Source organism: Pituophis catenifer, unplaced genomic scaffold, assembly GCF_029215685.1.
Source record: "Pituophis catenifer annectens isolate HBS135680 unplaced genomic scaffold, rPitCat1.0.hap2 SCAF_4, whole genome shotgun sequence".
Lineage (NCBI taxonomy): Eukaryota > Metazoa > Chordata > Lepidosauria > Squamata > Colubridae > Pituophis > Pituophis catenifer.
The window spans coordinates 100,843,323-100,862,438 of NW_027256884.1; the positions used below are offsets into that span (position 1 = coordinate 100,843,323).

A 19,116-nucleotide genomic window follows, 5' to 3' on the forward strand; every position below is an offset into this window, starting at 1 on the left:
ATAACACATTCTGAGATCCAAATGTTGGAGGGAGGGCTGCATTTTTCAGAAGATGTTCTGTGTATAGAAGATCACAAGTTTGAAATATTTCTGACATAAAAACTACATAGTAGTAAAATAATGTTAAGGTACCTTTTCCCTAAATAAGCCTTTATATGTGCAGGGTTTTCCCAATTGTGAAACCTAGTGGTTCTTAAAGCTGGCGAAATGGGGAATTATCCCCAAAGGTGATATTTGGGCATATCCTAGGGGTCACCTTGCTGTGAGTTGAGGAGCTAGTTTGGGATTACCACTACCAAGACGCTTATGTAAAACAACAGTCTGCTTTGGGTGCGAGTGGGTGGGGGAGTAATGACTTTATTCCAGACCAAGAAAAAGAGTAATTGATTCAAATACCCTAAGAACCACTGTTAGCCTTATTCAGAACTGATGTAGTCCTATGTTTAGAATGATACTTTTTTATTATGTAATCCATCTTTTATTTGAAAGCAAATTTTATTTAATGAGTCCTTAATTTCTGGGTAAATCTGGGTGGTGCTTGTAGACTGCAATCCTATGTACACATACTATGTACACAATGGGCTTACCTTTGAACTTGATAGTAATTACATTTAAGTAGATGTGCATCGGATTCTATTCAAATGGAAAGGTGGAGGACAGACACATCAAATGGCATCTTATTACAGTTGATCACTTTCAGGGGAAAACTCAAGATGTTTGTTTTTCCAGAGGTGCGGGACTGGCATATATGTGCATCATGGCAAAAGGGTTAAAGAGAAATCTGATGATGAGGTTATGCCTAGGAATGTAGATTGGGTTCTTCTCTTGCATCCAAGTACAGTTGATCAACTTTGGATGGAATTATTAGCAACATTATCACACATGCAGCTTTCAAATCGCTCCCAGGAGATGCTGCATTAACTCAATGCAGTTCTTAGGAAAGGAGCAGAAGAGAAATTTCCCTCTGAATCGGTTCAATCTTATGCATATTCCAGTAACCTGTGCAAGAGACAGAAAAAAGCCTCGACAGTAATCTGTGTGCTTCACAGACTGTAGATTTGTTTCCTTGATGGGAGGAGCTGAAACGGGGCTGGTACAAGGAACAACTTACAGAACTAAAATCAGACCTGCCCACTTTTTAACAGCTTTCCGAGTGCCAGGAGTAGAATTTGTATAAATGCAACACTTTTCTCTCGAAGTGGAGTTTTGTTTTGATTTTTTTTAAGTGGTACCTCTATAGCTTTTGCCACTATTTGATAGAAACTTCTGTGCAGGCAAGGTAAGTTTAGATTAGATGTTACCTACCTTGCCGGTTTCTAGTTTGCTTTGTTAGTTAAATGGCTTGAGGAGGAGGCATTCTGACACTTCAGGAAGTGCTGATTTTCAATGACGGAAAGTTGCTTCAACCCTGAAGTTGCCTTGTTAACTTTGTCCTGATGATGTGTCCAGTTTCCTGAGTATCACTATGAAGTTCACTGTGCTTCGTTATTGCAAATCTATGAATATGATCTCTTTTCATGCCGAGGACTGCAGGTAAATGAATGTGGAAGGAAAAAAGGACCTCAAGCTTACATGAGAAACCTGTTGCTCTTAAATCCATAATCTCTTTAGACTGAATAGATTTTTTTCTATTAAAGTTAGAGTTAAGTTTTCTTACTCCTAAGTTAGAAAGAACATCATTGTTATTTGAGTTGAAGAAAAATATTTGCATGGTTTAATCAAGTTTAACTGACACTTTACTAACAACTATATTTGTACATTAATTATGGTTGCTTTTAATTTTGTTTTTTATGGACATTTAATAAGTTTTTGGTTTAGGGATTGTGCAAATCCAGAAAGTGATTAGGATAAGCAAGTTATATGAACACAGCCATAGTGTATCAATATGTAGGATTGGCACAATGGTATGGGTTGCCTTTAAGCAAGCACTAATGATGCTTCTTTGTAACTAGAGAATCATTAAAAGATGGCCATAAGGTAAGAGTAGATGCTTAGAATGCAGAAAGATCTAGATTCAATTCTTAACATCTTCAGATATAAATAGGAGATCTCTGTTTGAAATGCCTGTTGATGGTATTAAGAAACTAGAAAAAGTTATGGAGTGACTGAGTATACCACATCCTCCTCCTTGAATGTCATGCATTAATTACTTGCTATCTTTGCAGAATAATAGCAGTGATACTACTGGGTTCATTTAATATACTAAGCTATTATTAGGTTTTGCTGTGGTTTATTGAATAAGACATATTGTCCTGATTCATGTGTAATTCTAACTTAAAACATGGTTTATTGCAATGGTTTGTTTCATACATCGTGCTTAGTTAAAACTAAGCCATTTTCAGTAAATGTGGTATTGCAATGTGGCAACAAAAGCCATACTATTCGCATTGTGGGAACAAAGCAAAGATAGCTGCCTTCATCCATGAGAAAATAAGTCATCATATCCAGGGAGTACCAAAGGTATGTGAAGATAGTAGCACATCACAAAAATAAATCTGCTCCACCTTAGATGAGGTACATTAGATGCATTAAATGAGACTTTATTTGTTGCATGCTCAGCAAAATTTGAGTATAGTCTCATCTATGTATTTCTGCTTGTCTTTTCATTCAGAAGAGACTTAAGTACTTTATCCTCTCTTTATTTCTTATATTGCTCTTCTACTTTTCATCTGTAATGGGAAGGCCAATATACAGTTTTAAAAGTACTCCCTATTTATCCTGCTTAATATATCTGTATATTAGACTATCAACTATTGCATACAAGGCTACCTTTTTCATGATTTCTGATGACTCTTGTATCTCGAGGCTGAGGGACAGTTTTTACATCTCAGGAAAATAACACAATAACAGAGCTGAAAGGGATCTTGCAGGTCTTCTAGTCTTACCCCTTGACTCAAGCAGGAAACGCCATACCATTTCAGACAAATGGTTATAGAATCTCTTTGTAATAATGTGGAAACAATCCACATTATTACATAACTACAAGTGGATCAGGGGTGGATTCTACTTACCTTTACTACCAGTTCGCAACGGGGCCACGCACGCATGCGCAGAAGCGTTTTGATGACATCAGGGTCAGTAGGCGGAGACATAGAATACCTACTATTATAGCCTACTATTCTATAGAACCTGTGCGAACTGAGGGAAACCCACCACTGAAGTGGATCCTACTACCGTAATAGTGCATGTTTTTGCTTCAACATACAATACAACCCCATGCAATTATGGATACTGCAACTGCAGATAACAGGAGTTTGAGCCTAAGCTAAATTTTATTTATTTATTTATTTATTTATTTATTTATTTATTTATTTATTTATTTATTTGTTCAACTTGTATGCCGCCTTTCTCCGAAGACTCAAGGCGGCTTACAATGCATTTAAAAACCATATATAAAACATTAAAAGTTAAACCATTAAAAACAATTAAAACCCATTCACACCATTCATGGCCGGATCTTGCCAAATCGCAACAGTAAGATCAACGGCCCCATGCCTGCTGGAAGAGCCAGGTCTTCACCACTTTTCGGAAGGCCAATAGGGTGGGGATGGTCCGGACCTCAGGAGGTAACTGGTTCCAGAGAGCTGGGGCAGCCACAGAGAAGGCCCTCCCCCGTGGGCCCGCCAGCCGGCATTGTTTAGCTGACGGGACCCTGAGGAGACCAACTCTGTGGGATCTTACCGGTCGCTGGGAGATATGCGGTAGAAGGTGGTCTCGAAGATACCCTGGCCCTAAGCCATGTAGGGCTTTAAAGGTAATAACCAACACTTTGAATTGTGACCGGAGACCAATAGGGAGCCAGTGCAGCTCGCGGAGAATTGGTGTAATGTGGGTGTATCTAGGTGCACCTACGACAGCTCTCGTGGCTGTGTTCTGGACCAAGTGTAGTCTCCAAACACTTTTCAAGGGTAGCCCCATGTAGAGCGTGTTGCAATAATCTAACCGTGAGGTGACAAGGGCATGAGTGACTGTGAGGAGAGCCTCCTGATCCAAGTAGGGTCGCAATTGGTGCACCAGGCGAACCTGTGCAAAGGTCCTCCTAGCCACAGCTGACAGATGTTGCTCTAATCTTAGCTGTGAGTCTAGGAGGACACTAGAAGGACAAATTGTGAGCCCGTTCTGAGGGGGACAATTTCTCCCCCCCCCCCCCAGAACCAAGGATGGACAATCAGCATGGTCTTTAGGAGGCAATACCCACAGCCACTCGGTCTCGTCTGGGTTAAGTCTGAGCCTCTTGACTTCCATCCAGACCCTCACGGCCTCCAGGCACCGGCACATCACATCCACCGCCTCACTGAATTGACGCGGGGTAGAGATATACAGCTGTGTATCATCAGGGTATTGCTGATACCTCACCCCGTATCGTCGGATGATCTCACCCAGCGGCTTCATGTAGATGTTAAATAGGAAGGGAGAGTGGACCGAGCCCTGAGGCACCCCGCAAATGAGGGGCCTAGGGGTCGACCTCTGTCCTCCTACCAACACCGACTATGATCGACCAGAGAGATAGAAGGAGAACCACTGTAACACGGTGCCTCCCACTCCCAACTCCCTTAGTCGTCCCAGAAGGATACCATGGTCAATGGTATCGAAAGCCGCTGAGAGGTCAAGTAGCACCAAGATGGAGGAATGACCCCCATCTCGGGCTCGCCAGAGATCATCCATCAGCGTGACCAAGGCAGTTTCCGTGCTGTAGCCAGGCCTGAAGCCAGACTGAAAAGGGTCTAGATAATCCGTTTCCTCCAATGACCGCAGGAGCTGAAGTGCCACCACTTTCTCTACAACCTTTCCCACAAAGGGTAGGTTGGAGACTGGACAAAAGTTCTTTAATTCTGCTGGATCCAGGGAAGGCTTCTTGAGGAGGGGCCTTACAACCACTTCCTTTAATAGTTGCAGGAAGGCCCCTTCCCTCAAGGATGCATAAACTAAAGCCTGGAGCCAGCCTCGTGTTACTCCCTGCTGGTCAAAACCAGCCAGGAGGGGCATGGGGCCAACAAACAAGTGGAGGAACTCATCGCTCCTACAGCCTTGTCCACTTCCTCAGGAGTCACAGGCTCAAATTCATCCCACACAATAGGACTAAGACCTGCCCCCGTCATCTCGGTCATAATTGCCCAATCAGAGTCCAGGTCCATCCGAATCTGAGTGACTTTATCCGACAGAAACTGCACAAACACCTCAGCTCTACCCTGCAAGGGCTCCTCCACTCTCCCTGCATTAAGGAGGGAGCGAGTCACCCTAAATAGGGCGGCTGGGTGTGAATCAGTGGATGCAATAAGTGCGGAAAAATGCGAACATTTTGCTGCCCGTATCGCCACTAAATAAGTCCTAATAAGAGTGTTTGGTCAGATTCTGAGTTACTGGTCCTCCAGCGTCTCTCTAGACGTCTCTTCTGGCACTTCATCTCCTGGAGCTCCTCGGTAAACCAGGGAGCTTTCCTGGATCTACCGCCATGGAGAGGTCGCAAAGGCGCAATCCGGTCCAGTGCCCCAGATGCCGCCCTATTCCAGGCAGCCACCAGGGACTCAGCCGGACTGTGGACAAGGGAGTCAGGTATCTCCCCAAGCTCCTTCTGGAATCCTTCAGGGTCCATTAGGCGCCTGGGGTGGAACCACTTAATCGGCTCCACCTCCCTGCGATGGAGGAGTAGCGTCCTGAAGTCTAACCTCAGCAGGAAATGATCTGACCACGACAAGGGCCTGGTGGCTCAGCAGACTAAAAGCATTGTGATTAACACCAGCTGTCTGCAATTACTGTAAGTTCGAATCTCACCAGGCTCAAGGTTGACTCAGCCTTCCATCCTTTCTAAGGTAGGTAAAATGAGGACCCAATTTGGGGGGCAATAAGCTGACTTTGTATAAATATACAAAAGTATGAAGGCTATTGCTTAATGCATTGTAAGCCACCCTGAGTCTCCAGAGAAGGGCGGCATTTAAATCAAATAAAAAAAAAGGGGGGGGGAGAAGCATTTATAACCCTTAATTCCAGATCATATCTCCACTGCCCCGAGAGAAACACCAGGTCAAGTGTATGTCCCCCCCCATTTGTCGGACCCTGAACTACTTGGATCAGGTCCATGGTTGTCATGGAAGCCATGAACTCCTGAGCCGCATCTGAGGATTCACCAAGTGACGGCAAATTGAAGTCCCCCAGTACCATAAGCCTGGGGAACTCCACCGCTAGCCCAGCTACCGCCTCTAGCAGCACAGGCAGGGCTGTTGTAACGCAGCTGGGAGGCAGATACATCAGCAACAAGCCCAACTGAACCCCTGAGTCCAACCTCAAGAGGAGAGACTCACACCCAACAATCTCAGGGGCAGGGATCCTGCGAGGGCAAAGACTCTTCCGGACAATAGCTGCCACTCCTCCATCCCTTCCCTGGAGTCGCGGCTGATGCAATATCTGGAACCCGTCTGGGCACATCTCTGAGAGGGGCACATCCCCCTCCTGGCCCAGCCAGGTTTCAGTTATGCATGCCAGGTCAGCCCCCTCCTCCAGGATTAAGTCCCGAACGAGCGGGGCCTTGTGGACAACAGATCTGGCATTAAACAGCAGCAGCCTGAGGCCAGGGCCCTGACATCCCGAGTTACCAGGTATACGAGGCAAGCCCGGTGAACCAGAACCAGAGGGGCCAGAACAAGTAATCACTTTGAGACAGCGAGTCCTATTTCCCCGAGAGCGGCCTACCTCCCGCCATATCTACCTCTCCCAGTCATAACCGCAATACTCCGGCTCTCTAATACCCCAGATATCCCCTCCCCCACCTCAACGGCCCCCCTCCTCTCCGGCAGGCAAGGCACCCCACTCACACTGAGCCGGGGGTCGTATCTGAGCCCCCATCTGCTTCTGTTTGCACACTCAGCAGAGGGGGCTCCATTTCTTGCCCCCGGCTCCCTCATTCTCCCCAAATTCAGCCACTCCAAACCCACTCCTTCCATCCAATCCATCCCGACACACACACACACACACACACACACACACACACACACACACACAGGCATGTGTGTTTAAATGGGGGTTTAAATTCCGTAACTGTGGAAAAATCTGCTTTATTTTGTAAATAAAGGGAAATATTTTCTGTGATCATATGCCACTTTACTCAGCAGAGTTCTCCCCTGCACATTGCTTATTTTTCCTGTGGGGAAGTAACTTGCAGAAACAGGATGACAGTATAGCATCAGAATGTTAGCAGTTTGCTAGGATCATCAGGAAATCAAAGAAGAATTCTATCAATGCACCAAATGATGGATGAAATGAAACTGCAAACCTAAAAATGCAGAAAATACCTAAACCATTTACTATGGACAATTTATTTGGATCTTTGTTTTTTAACCATGGATACTCAAAACCTGCAGATAATGAAGTCCACTGTATTAGCATTTATTGTAAAAATTCCTTGCTAATTCTACTAAGGTGATTTAGTGTAATACTATGTAAATTGCATTTTTGCTTACATAGCATTTGTATGGCTTGTTTGCTGTGCTTTCGTTATTTTATGACAGATAGGAGGATTGTGTTGCAATCATAAAAACTTAAGATAAACCTTGGGATCAATAAAGAACATCCACGTTAAACATTTGCTAACTATATACTTCTTCAAATAAATATTAACTCTTATAAACTTTATAAACTATTAGCATTCATGGCATATTCAGTATTATTAATTAGGGTACATTTTATTCTGTGTACATGGAAGTGGTTTATGGTTTAGTACTACTATTAAACTAATAAGGAGCCCAAGTTAAAAAATTATTTTTGTATGCTTTTTATTTGTTCTGTGTAGTTGAAAAGAAGCATAAATTCAACTTTCTTTTCCTTGATTCCTTGTTTGTAATTATGAAATCCCCAAATTATTTAATGAAGTGGAATGAATATGTAGGAAGAAGGCTTGCCAAACTAACCTTGACTCATTTTTCAATCAGATAAATTCTTAATAGATTGTGGGAATGCTGTTGACAATACAGCTTAGCTTCAAAGAATTTGACAAAGTACCTCATGACATTCTTATCAGCAAGCTAGTTACACTAGGTGGATGGCATGATAATTAAGTGAATATATCAAAATGGCTCAAAAATGTAGCTCAATAGTACTCATCAATAGTTCCTCATTAAATTCAAGAGAGATTATTAAGCGTGGCCCCCCAAGGATTAGTTCTGTGTCCTCTAAACATCTATTCTTATTAATGGCTTGGATGAAGAAATGGAGGGAATCCTTATCAGTTTTTTAAATGAACCAAACTGGGTTGGCTAATTATCCTAGAAGAGAAAAATAACATTCAAAACTTTCATAAATTAGCCTGAAAGTAACTGAAGGATACCGTATTTAACAGAAGCAAGTGCAAAATTCTTCATGTAGGAAGCTAAAATGAAAAACACATATGGCTTAGATTGGTATTTGTGAAAAAGGTTGGAACAATAGTACATTATAAAGTAAATATGACCCAAAAGTGTCATAATATTTATTCTACTTCTACAAAGTTGGTTAGCCCCAACTTTGAGCTCAATTTCTAGTTCTGCTTCTTATGTTTTTAGAAGGATTCAGAGAAATTAGAATGGGTTCAGAGAAAGGCAATCATCTTGAGAGGTAGACCAGATAGGAGACATGACCAAAATGAGCTAATTCTACTGTATTGTAATATAATGTAACAGGAACCTTGCAAAATGTGAAATAACATTTCCCTTTCTCACATCCCCTTTACAACTCAAAAAACTAGGAATAGGGTCCTTTCTGAGCTGCTTGCCTCATCCCACTCCTGTTGTGGGCTAAATTGCCTTTTATATTTCTTCCCAATGGTCATTCCCACATACCATTACAGCAGTGAGGGTGATTAGAGAAATAATGCAGTGCTGTGTTGGAAAAGGGATTGAAGGAGCTATGTGTTTAATCTCAAAACAAGACTACTGAAAGATAGTTTGATACAAGTGTAATATTATGGAAAGTCAAACGTGTTCTGTTCCACAGCACAGGACACAGGTGTTCTCCTGATAAGATAACAAAGAGTAAAACAATTTAGTAGAGGTTAAGGAAACAGTAGAATATTCTGAAACTGCAGATCTATGGAAGACATAGCTCTTAAGTCTACATTATTCTGCTTAACTTGCTATGTTGCTACAGGTCTTTGATCAGGGCCTCTTTAACATTTGAGGAGAGAGGCTTCTGAACCAAAGACAGCTGACTTAATGATTGTGGCCTTGTACAACTAATATGAGTTAAGAAGTTGCAGCTGTTCTCAATAGTTAAAATGTCTTGGGGTGTTATTTCAGGAATCGGTTGGGGGGGGTGTAAGACCCCTGGGATGGCTAAACTGAATAGTTCTTGCAGCCCAAAACAAGTTGTGTATACTAATATTGAGGTTATTGAATGCTCTTATGAAACAGTCCTTTTAGATTATTAGAATAATTTATTGACTTAAATAACAATCAATAATTAATTTGTGAACAACTTGCCATTGTTGTTAATGTACATTTTCTTCTGTTTCCCAGAAATTAACCAAACAGGAATTCTGGCAGCTTGTCCACCAGAGCTATGGCTCTGAGCTTGGCTTGAATATAGAAGAGATGGAAAGCATTTATTCATCATCGGAAGAGAATGGACAATTAAGGTAAGGAAATATTATAGATTGCCACATTGTTACTGTATTTTTGCTTTTTTGGACATTGTGTTTTGTTGATAGGACCATCTATCGATAAAAACTTGGTATAATTTATTCTATCAGGGATATTTTAGGTACTAATTCTTGTTATGCTGGTTGCTGAAAACTTTTTATCTTTACATAACAAAGCAGTAGTATTTAAATGTTTTTGAATATGCAAATTGTTCAGTTATGTACAGAAGATTCATTTTACAGAATCTTTATAGAAGATTGTCATATAAACCCAACAAATATGGCATTGCTATGGTTGCTTGCAATGGTATTGTCAGGATTAAGAGCAGATCGATTCAGGTTATATAGGTTTTTGGCCCACTTTAATAGGTAGGTGATAAACCTTCAGTGCTGATGGCAAATTAAGACCTTGGACCTTATCAGATGCTGAACTAAGTCACTATCTTGAAGTCTGTTCCTCCAACAAAACTCAGTGGCCCTTCTGTCAAGATCACCATTGTCCTCTAAAATGAAGTTTTCATAAATAGATTTATTTAGCTATAAACTATTATGTTTTCCCCTGTTTCCCCCAAAATAAGACATTCCCTGATAATAAGCCCAAATGGGCTTTTGAGCGCATGGCAATAAGGCCAAGCGCTTATTTCAGGGTTCAAAAAAATATAAGACAGGGTCTTATTTCCAGGGAAACACGGTATGTACAGCAGAACTGAACATGCTTTCTATCCCGTTGTCTGTGTCCCCTCCCGCCCTCCACCCCCCGCCCATCTGCCCCAAGTCTTTACAAGAGCTAGCAATAAATGGTATGTGCTTAGGTATTGGCTGGGAAATACTTTGCTTTCAAATCAAGCCTCTACTTAGGCTTTGTTCTACCAAGTACTATCTAGGTAGTTTGGATTTCAAGTCCTGCAATTCCAAACTGGTAAATTCAATAACTGCTAGTTACAGATCATATCTGATGAGCTTTAGTTTGGAGAAAATTATCCTAGAAACTTCCTATGTTTGTCCTTTTGCCTAATCATCCTAGATGTGAGTAATTATACAGAAGATATTTGGGAAAATAAAACTATAGATAAGCAAAGGGATTTCTTTTCCCTCATTCATGTAACAAAATATAACACAATGGTACTGCTTTTTGACAAGTTCTGAAAAATGATGTTCCTAAGAGATAAAGACATCATTTGATGGTAGAAAGATTAAATGTTTAAGGCAGATTTGTTTTCCAATCTGCTTTAAATACAATACTGGTATATCACTGTATTAACAAATGATTCTAGAATAAGTATGAATTAACATTGTTGCTATTTTTGTATAGATCTAACCTTAGCGATGAATCTGGAGATAAGGAACCAGCTAAGTCTGTTGGTATAGTTCAAGAATCCACTGCTCTGACTGAAGTTGAGACAGAATTTCTTACTGGAAACTCACTTTTAGAAGTAAGCTTTTAAACATTCCTTTTCACTATAAATGCATTATTTACTTTATTAACTTGTTTTATATTCCTGCATATAAATATATACTGTTTAAACCATTATATATACCATAGTTTAACAACAGAAACATAGTATAAATATTTAGAATTTATCATAACTAAATATAAAAATATAATCAAATAAATATTTTAATGCAAGACAATCTATATATTTACATAAATGCAGATTGCCTCTCTGCTAATAGATTTCTCATATTCTTTGAGAAATCAGTTTTGTTAAATGAATTGTGTTATAAGCTATCCAAACTATGATAAAATAGCTGCTGTGGCCTCCATTCTCTGGAATATTCTCTCATCACAGGTGAGTTCCACACTCACATTCTTGGCTTTCTGGAAGAGCCTAAAAACTTTGCTCTTCTGCTTGGCTTGGGCACTGAGAGGGCCTATACATTGGGGATGGCTGATGAGACAAAAGATTCTCATCACCAGACTACTCATCATCTTGGTTCTTAACTTTTAACATTTTTATTCTAATTTTTATTGGGTTTTTTTTAGCACTTTTAAACTTTTTGTTATATTGTAAACTTCCCAGTTACTATATTATTGAGTTGGGCAGCATTAAATTTAGTAAATAAATTGAATAGCTTTCTAGACTGAAAATAGTTCAGTGAATTCCTTATTGGTTCATAAATAAGCCCTTCTGATTTAATAACACATACTATATTTCCTAAAAAAAATTGTTATTATATTCTTTATTGCTACATTTTCTGAAGTTACTTATGTCAATTATTTTATTTTGAAATGAATTCTAATCTTACATACCATATTTGCTATTATTCAATTAATTTTTAAAAACTAACCTACAAAAACAAATGAGAAATAAAAATCAAGCTAGTCATATTCTTGTAGACTAAAATTCTTATTATTGTGGATATACTGAAAATGTGTAGCATAGCATGGTGATAATTTGTACATAGTTAGAAATTTAGATTTTTAACAAGTTTCAAAATATTGTCATCATATATAACAAAATCCTGTTATTACATATAATATCACTATACTTTCACTCCAACCTGAATATCAAATCCTTTTTTTTTTGGCATTTGATACTGCTAAGATACACACACAAAACCACAAATCTATATATATGTATAGTACACCAAAAGTCAGGCCCCACTTATAATATTATCTAAAGTATATTAAGTGTTTGGATTGTCGAGGACTATCTGTATTTGAAATGTGTGTAGATATGTGGGTTTTCAGGAGTTTGTGAGTGGTTTTGGAAGCATTTAGAAAGTTTTTGTATTTTCTTTTTGGAAAGCTAAGATTGTGAATTGTCACGTTATTAAATAAGATGGCTGTGAGAATGATATTCTATTTTATTAGGTTGCTGAACCAGAGGAATGTCATTATGATAAACAAGACAAGAGGAATTCATTGATTCCTTTAGAAAGGAAGCTCTCTGATGTTGTACCACACAAAGTTTCATTACAATCCTTGGATGTAAATGAGAATATTCCTAAAGAGAAGAGCAGTGCCTCAGAAAGTGATGAAGACGGTAAATAATGTTCCAGTCTTAATGTTCCATACAGTACAAATTACAGCAACAAAAGAAAACATAAATCATCTTATCTATGGAATCTGCTCGTGCTTATCTTGCTGCTAGTAAAACTGATAGAAAATGGCCGAGTGTTGTGGCTGCCTTAGGCAATAGATCCCAAGACCTTGAGAGATAGTGTCAGGTTGGAGGACACAATCAGTACATGTAAACTGATCATCCTGTTTCTCCTTCAATAGTTCATTACTTACTGTCAAGTTTGAAAGAAAGACAATAGGATCAGTTTGGAAAGCTTCTGTACAAATAACAATGTGGAAATATTGTCTAAAGATCATTAAAAAAGATTTATATCTCACCTTTTTTTTTTTAAATAGGAGGAAGGTGTATTGGATATGTTCACCACCTTGAGTTATTTGTAAAAATGATAAAGGTGGGATATAACTAATCAAATCAATACATAAATAAATAAATAAATAAGTGAAGGAGAACGCACACAATACTCCTTCCTCCCCCTCTTTTCCCCACAACAACCCTGTGCACTGAGATTGGACTGAGAGACAGTGACTAGTCCAAAATCATCTGGAACTCAGTCTTCTGGCTTCTACCCTGGTGCTTCACCACTCAGAATCATACTCTGCCAATGACTGCTATTTTATCTTTTATTTATTTATTAGTTTGTCAAACATGTACAAGATAGCAGGTATAAATATGAACATGGACATGAACGAAAGAAATGAATACAAATAAATGGGGACAGTAGGACAGAGATGGTAGGCACGCAGGTGCGCTTATGCATGACCCCTTTATGGACCTTTTACATCAACGTGATATCATTATGTGATCTGCACAATATAAATTAGAAACAAAGCTGCTGCAGACATAGCATCAATTGTCCCCCCAGTATCCCTGGCTACTCCAAGGCCAACCACAATTATAGTATTGATGAAGCCTTTGTCATAGCCATGGATGAGAGGCACTATTCTGCACATAATGATGGTGATGCAGATACTGCCTTTTACAGAAAGTAAAGTTTCAGTAACAGACCACAAAATGTTCCAAACTGAAATCTTCCCTAACTCTAAAGCTTTCCATGACATGAGCACTAGATTGCAATGAACGTAGGACATTTTATGCTACAATGCTATTTGCTTTATTTTTCTAGTAAATAATTCCAAAATTCTAGTAAATAATTCCGATTTGGACAAACCATTTTTTAAAAATGGTATAGGATTTCCTGCTTGAGCAGGAGTTTGAACTAGAAGACCTTCCAACTCTGTTATTCTATTTGTCCATTTCTGCAAATACCAGGGCATGTATAATTCTTGGGAGATTCTTAAAGCAATAAACATGTTGCACTTAAAGCAGGAGAATACATGACTTGTGAATTATCTTCATTTATTTTAATCATATGGCCAGTGCTATTAATTACTCTATCAGCTATTTTTGCAAGGATTTTCAGTACTTGCCTGTCATTACTATAGAAAAACCTTCCACCTCAATTTCTCTATGTTATATTTTTATTTCAGTAATCATTATTATGCTGGCATTATAATCTGAATCCTAGTGTTGTGATATTGTTTTATTTTAATGATGAAGAATCTTCCTTCCATACTTACAGTTACAACTCAACTATTTTCTTTCTTTTCCAGTCCATTGATGAATTAAGATTAAATGGATTATCTGATAAAATCTCCTTCTCCTCCTCCTCCTTTTTGCATATATTTCATAGTATCTTTGATTATTCTTTTGTAAGTTTTGTTCTTGTTTCTCCTGTCACCACCTTCAACATCAAGGGATGCTTTTTAAAGTCCTTCATACAGTGGTGAAATCCAATTTTTTTTACTACCGGTTCTGTGAGCATGGCTTGGTGGGTGTGGCAGGGGAAGGATACTGCAAAATCTCCAATCCCACCCCACTCCAGGGGAAGCATACTGCAAAATTTCCATTCGCACCCCACTCCAGGGGAAGGATACTGCAAAATCCCCATTCCTGGGGGAAGGCTATTGGAAAATCTCCATTCCCACCTCACTCTGGGGCCAGGTGGTATTTTCCGGTTCTCCAAACTACTCAAAATTTCCACTACCGGTTCGCTGAACTTCTCAAAATTTCCACTACCAGTTCTCCAGAACCTGTCAGAACCTGCTGGATTTCATCCCTGCCTTCATAAGTGTAGATTTCTAGAATCCTTCACACTTTGTAGGCAAGTAAACTGACAAATTTTCATTAAGTCTTCTAATTCTAAACTGCCATAAATGCTTAAGGTGTTTTCTAAAATATATTTGGAGATTTCCATTTAGGGAATTTTGGCAGGAAAGTTGCTGGGAAGAGGAACTACTCTGTCCATTACCTGCATTTGATAAATTTAATCAAATTGTCTCACATAATTGTACTTTTGATGTCCTTTAAGTAGTGCAGACAATTTCATCTTTTGGGATATATTTTTTCTGAGGTAACTGTTAACAGAGTTCTTAACCTGTGTTTTAAACTCTTCTCCAATAGCTGAGGAAGCCATCCTTGAGTGTGAACTCCATGGAAAACTCTTTATTAATCGCATTTTCCGTATTGGTGCAGATAAGCTGTTTGAAATGCTTTTCACCAATTCCCATTTCATACAGACATATCTGAGGACTAGAAATATAACAGGTAAATTATTTTAATTTGTACTGTCTACATTGAGAAAAAAACAAGTTAATCTCCCTTTTAACAAGATGAATAATATTGTGTTAAAAGCAACTGATACAAAGACTGGGTTCAAATATAATGCAAACCCATTTTTTTCATGGTTGCATTCTGATGACTATATACCACTTCTTTTGCTCTTCCCTTTGCTTGACTGGGCAAACAAGTAAAAAAAAAACATGTCTGGATAACATCTGAATTGAGAATCTATTAATAATTAATAATCATTCTGAAACAAACAATGGTTTAAATTTAGCTCAGATCTTGGTTTTTGAGAAGGTTATTCAGCCTTTAGATATAACTGAATGTTTGGATGCAATGGGGTTTTAACTGCAGTATTTTGGCTTTGTTTTCCTGTTCAGAACTATGCATATCTTGACTTTTTTTAAAGCTAGGAAATGACAGTCATTGTCAGAATATAAACATGCTCACAAGTTATGGCTTATTCGCAATCAACCCATGTGGATTTGAAATCACAATTTGATATTTCTTTGCAAGTTATATTGAATTAACAAAATGCAGATGGATACAATAGGTTATCATACTGTAGAGAGAAGAATGAATTTATAAAATGGAGCACTGATCACCTGAGTAGAGAAAGCAGAAGTGCATCCAAACATTAGGTGATTCCACGTTTAAACAGTTTTCATTCAAAAAGTTTTGCACACAACTAATGATTAACCCTCACCATAATTTTGTATTAAGTTTCAGTTCAGCTGATATCAGAGAACACCACTGATACGTTATTGTTATTGCACTGATAGATCTTACTTTAATTAATTAAAATTCCTTTACTATGATTAATGTTTCACATGCTTTTCTAACTAAATAGAAGGTTTGTGCTTTTTTAAAGAACTTTTTCTAATGTAGATAAAAATAGATTGTTGCAGAAAACAATGGTCCCATTAGTAGGTTTCTTTTAGGGCATTGCAATTAATTGTAGGCTGCTGTTAAAAATACCACCAACATTTTGCTTTGTTTTGTTTTATTGTTTATTTCATTTCATTGGTTTTTTTTTTGTTTTATTTATTGTTTTATTTCATTTGCCTGGTTGCATATTTACTTTTCTGTTCTGAATAGTTTTTGCTGTATGTTTTCCTGCCTCAACACAACACTTATAGATTTAACCACTGCTATAATATGATGGGGTTAAACCCCAAATATATTTTAATATATATAGAAAAAAAAATCCAGAAGAAAGCACTCATTTATGGACACAATCTCAATCTTTATCATAATGGTTCAAGCCAGTTTCAGAATAATAAACTTGGGGATTAATTATTTAAAATCCATTACTGTATACCACATGTTATATGATAATTTCGTAGTTCAATTCACTTTGCCTTGCATGTATGGTTTAAGGTTGCTAAATGATACTGTATAAATGAATAGCGATAATGACTTATATTTTTGGCTTTAGATATTGTATCAACTTCGTGGAACCAAGATAATAGAGGCAATCAACTCAGGACCCTGACTTACAGAATTATACTTAACAATCCACTTATTGGAAAATTCACAACTGCAACAGAAAAACAGGTATAAAACTCAATTGTATCAGATTGCACTGAACTGGCGGAAACTACAGAATACAAAAAGTTGGGGTCTATGCTATGTAGAGCTTTATAGGTGATAGCCATTTGGTAGCAAATTAGAATAAGTGCAGTTTGTGGAGTGTTGATATTATGTGGACATGCTGAGGCAAGCCCATCACTATTCATTCCACTACATTTTGCAGCAGATGAAGCTTTAAAAGAAAGGATTGCAAAGATGTGCTATCTATCTTTGGTTATCCATTGACAGAATATCGGGAAAAAAATAGAAGACGTTGGGCATCATTAAACTTATTCTAGACTTGCTTTCCCCAAAACTAGTGCTCTACAACTGTCCTTGAGCAACAATTCTCATAATTTCTGATCAGTATTTTGGCTTGGAATTATAGAGAACTAAGTTCAATTTCCACTTGAGGCAATATGTTGAGAAAAGCCGTGTTAGGATATACACAACTATGTAGTGTGATCATTTTAGAAGTATACTTTCTTTCAGGACTTCTACATTTATTGTGGTGCAAAAGTTTTCTCAGTTAGTTTTTGAACATCAGCATTTTTTTTTAAAAAAGAGTTCTTTTCTGCTTCCATATTAGGTGCTGCATAAACGAAGCCACAAAGATCGGTCTTACCAAGTAGATGCAGAGGTGGTGACACATGATGTGCCTTACCATGATTACTTCTACACTGTGTACAGTTACAGTATCTCTCATATGTCCAGTCAAAAATGCAGACTCCGGTGAGACATTTCGTTTAATGACAGTAGTAAAACTGGAAATCGTAAAAGACAGCTTTTCTCAGTTCGGTAAAACAAGGAAGCTTAGGAATGCCAGGCTTTAATTTGTATACTTAGATGATTGGAAAATGATCTCTTGACTGAAAAAATGTTTGCTCTTTTTTTAGTTTCACTTTTTTCCCCTATGAAAGTTTTAGTAGAATTTTTTTCAACAAACTAATATTGGCTCTATGATCTATATGCCCTACAAATCTATGAATGTATGGTGCATCTGTCATCCAAAGTTACATAGAGTTGTGAAGCAGCTATTTTCTCTATTTCCTCATTCAGCTCTCAGCGTTTGTGTTCAAGATGTTACCTTAGTGATCATGCTTTGTTTTGTGTATACAGCTTCTTACCTGAAGCTGAAAGCCTGCAAAAATTGCTCTCAAAATGGATGAAAATGCTGATCTTACCTATAGTTGTATTCCAATCAGTTGCTAGCTTTATTCTTGTTTGTTACAGGATTTCCTCAGATGTGAAATACAAAAAACAACCATGGGGGCTTGTCAAGAATATAATTGAAAAGAATACATGGGGAGGTATCCAGGAAAATTTTAAACAACTTGGTAAGTATGGTATTTTGCCATCATTCTTGACAATGGTATTCATGGCTTTTATATTTAATTAGCTTGGCTATTTAGAAATAGTGAAGAACTGCTGCATTCTGGGTCTATTGATCACAAATGTACTTCAATACATCAATGCAAAAGTATTTTGCTTCATTTGGTATTAATAAGTCAAATTTAATTGTAAATTTTTATTCATTCTGATCCCTCTAGTGTCCATCCTTCAAAATTCCAAGCAATCATTTTTTCTTTTAAGAATTTAAAACAACAGCATTTTCCAGGCAAAGGTTTTATAACTGATTTCAAAATGTTACTTCAAATTCATCTGGACCATTTATTCATTTGTAACTTTCCAAAATCAAAATCTCTTTGTCCAGAGAGGAATCATCTTTTTTCCATCATGGTCTTAATGGAACCATGTTCAGCTCGCCATTTCTTTCCTAGAAATCTTGAACCAGTTTATGATAATTTCAAGGTAGAAGATCCAAAAATAAAATAAAATCATATTACTATTCCAGTATTGTTTCTACTGTATGTAGTATAATGAAATTTTCAGGTTGATTCTGTATGAAATTCAAGATTTACTGAGTTTCAAAATCAAGTAATTGGGTTTTTTGTTTTTTAAAGAAAAGCTTATCTTGGCTTCATTTTCTTTGTCTTTTTTAAAATGTAACATTTATCAGTATATCAAATGTACATTTCTTGTTTTTTCTTAAGTGGAAAGTGCAGTTTCTGCATTTCAGTAGGCAGATCTGATTCTTGTCATACTGCTGATTTAAACTATCATTTTGTAAATATAAATGATTATTTGTTAAGAGAGAGAGACATAAAGAGAAACAGACGTGAATAAAATTAATGAACTTCTTAGTAGTGGAGTTTGGGCCAGCAATCTGTAAATGTCATAAAACACTTTCCTTCCACTTGCCCGCCAGATATTATCAGACCAATTTCCCAC

The 19,116-nt window shown here is 37.9% G+C and overlaps 1 protein-coding gene across 1 annotated transcript in view; it reads left to right on the forward strand.

The window, feature by feature from the left end:
* GRAMD1C (GRAM domain containing 1C) overlaps nt 1-19,116 on the forward strand; it is a 59,445-nt gene that overhangs the window by 30,141 nt on the left and 10,188 nt on the right. The window contains exons 7-13 of the mRNA XM_070943649.1: nt 9,483-9,601; nt 10,917-11,037; nt 12,420-12,591; nt 15,091-15,234; nt 16,691-16,809; nt 17,414-17,556; nt 18,058-18,161. Coding sequence (XP_070799750.1) covers nt 9,483-9,601; nt 10,917-11,037; nt 12,420-12,591; nt 15,091-15,234; nt 16,691-16,809; nt 17,414-17,556; nt 18,058-18,161 — 922 coding nt within the window. The remainder of the gene's footprint in view (nt 1-9,482; nt 9,602-10,916; nt 11,038-12,419; nt 12,592-15,090; nt 15,235-16,690; nt 16,810-17,413; nt 17,557-18,057; nt 18,162-19,116) is intronic.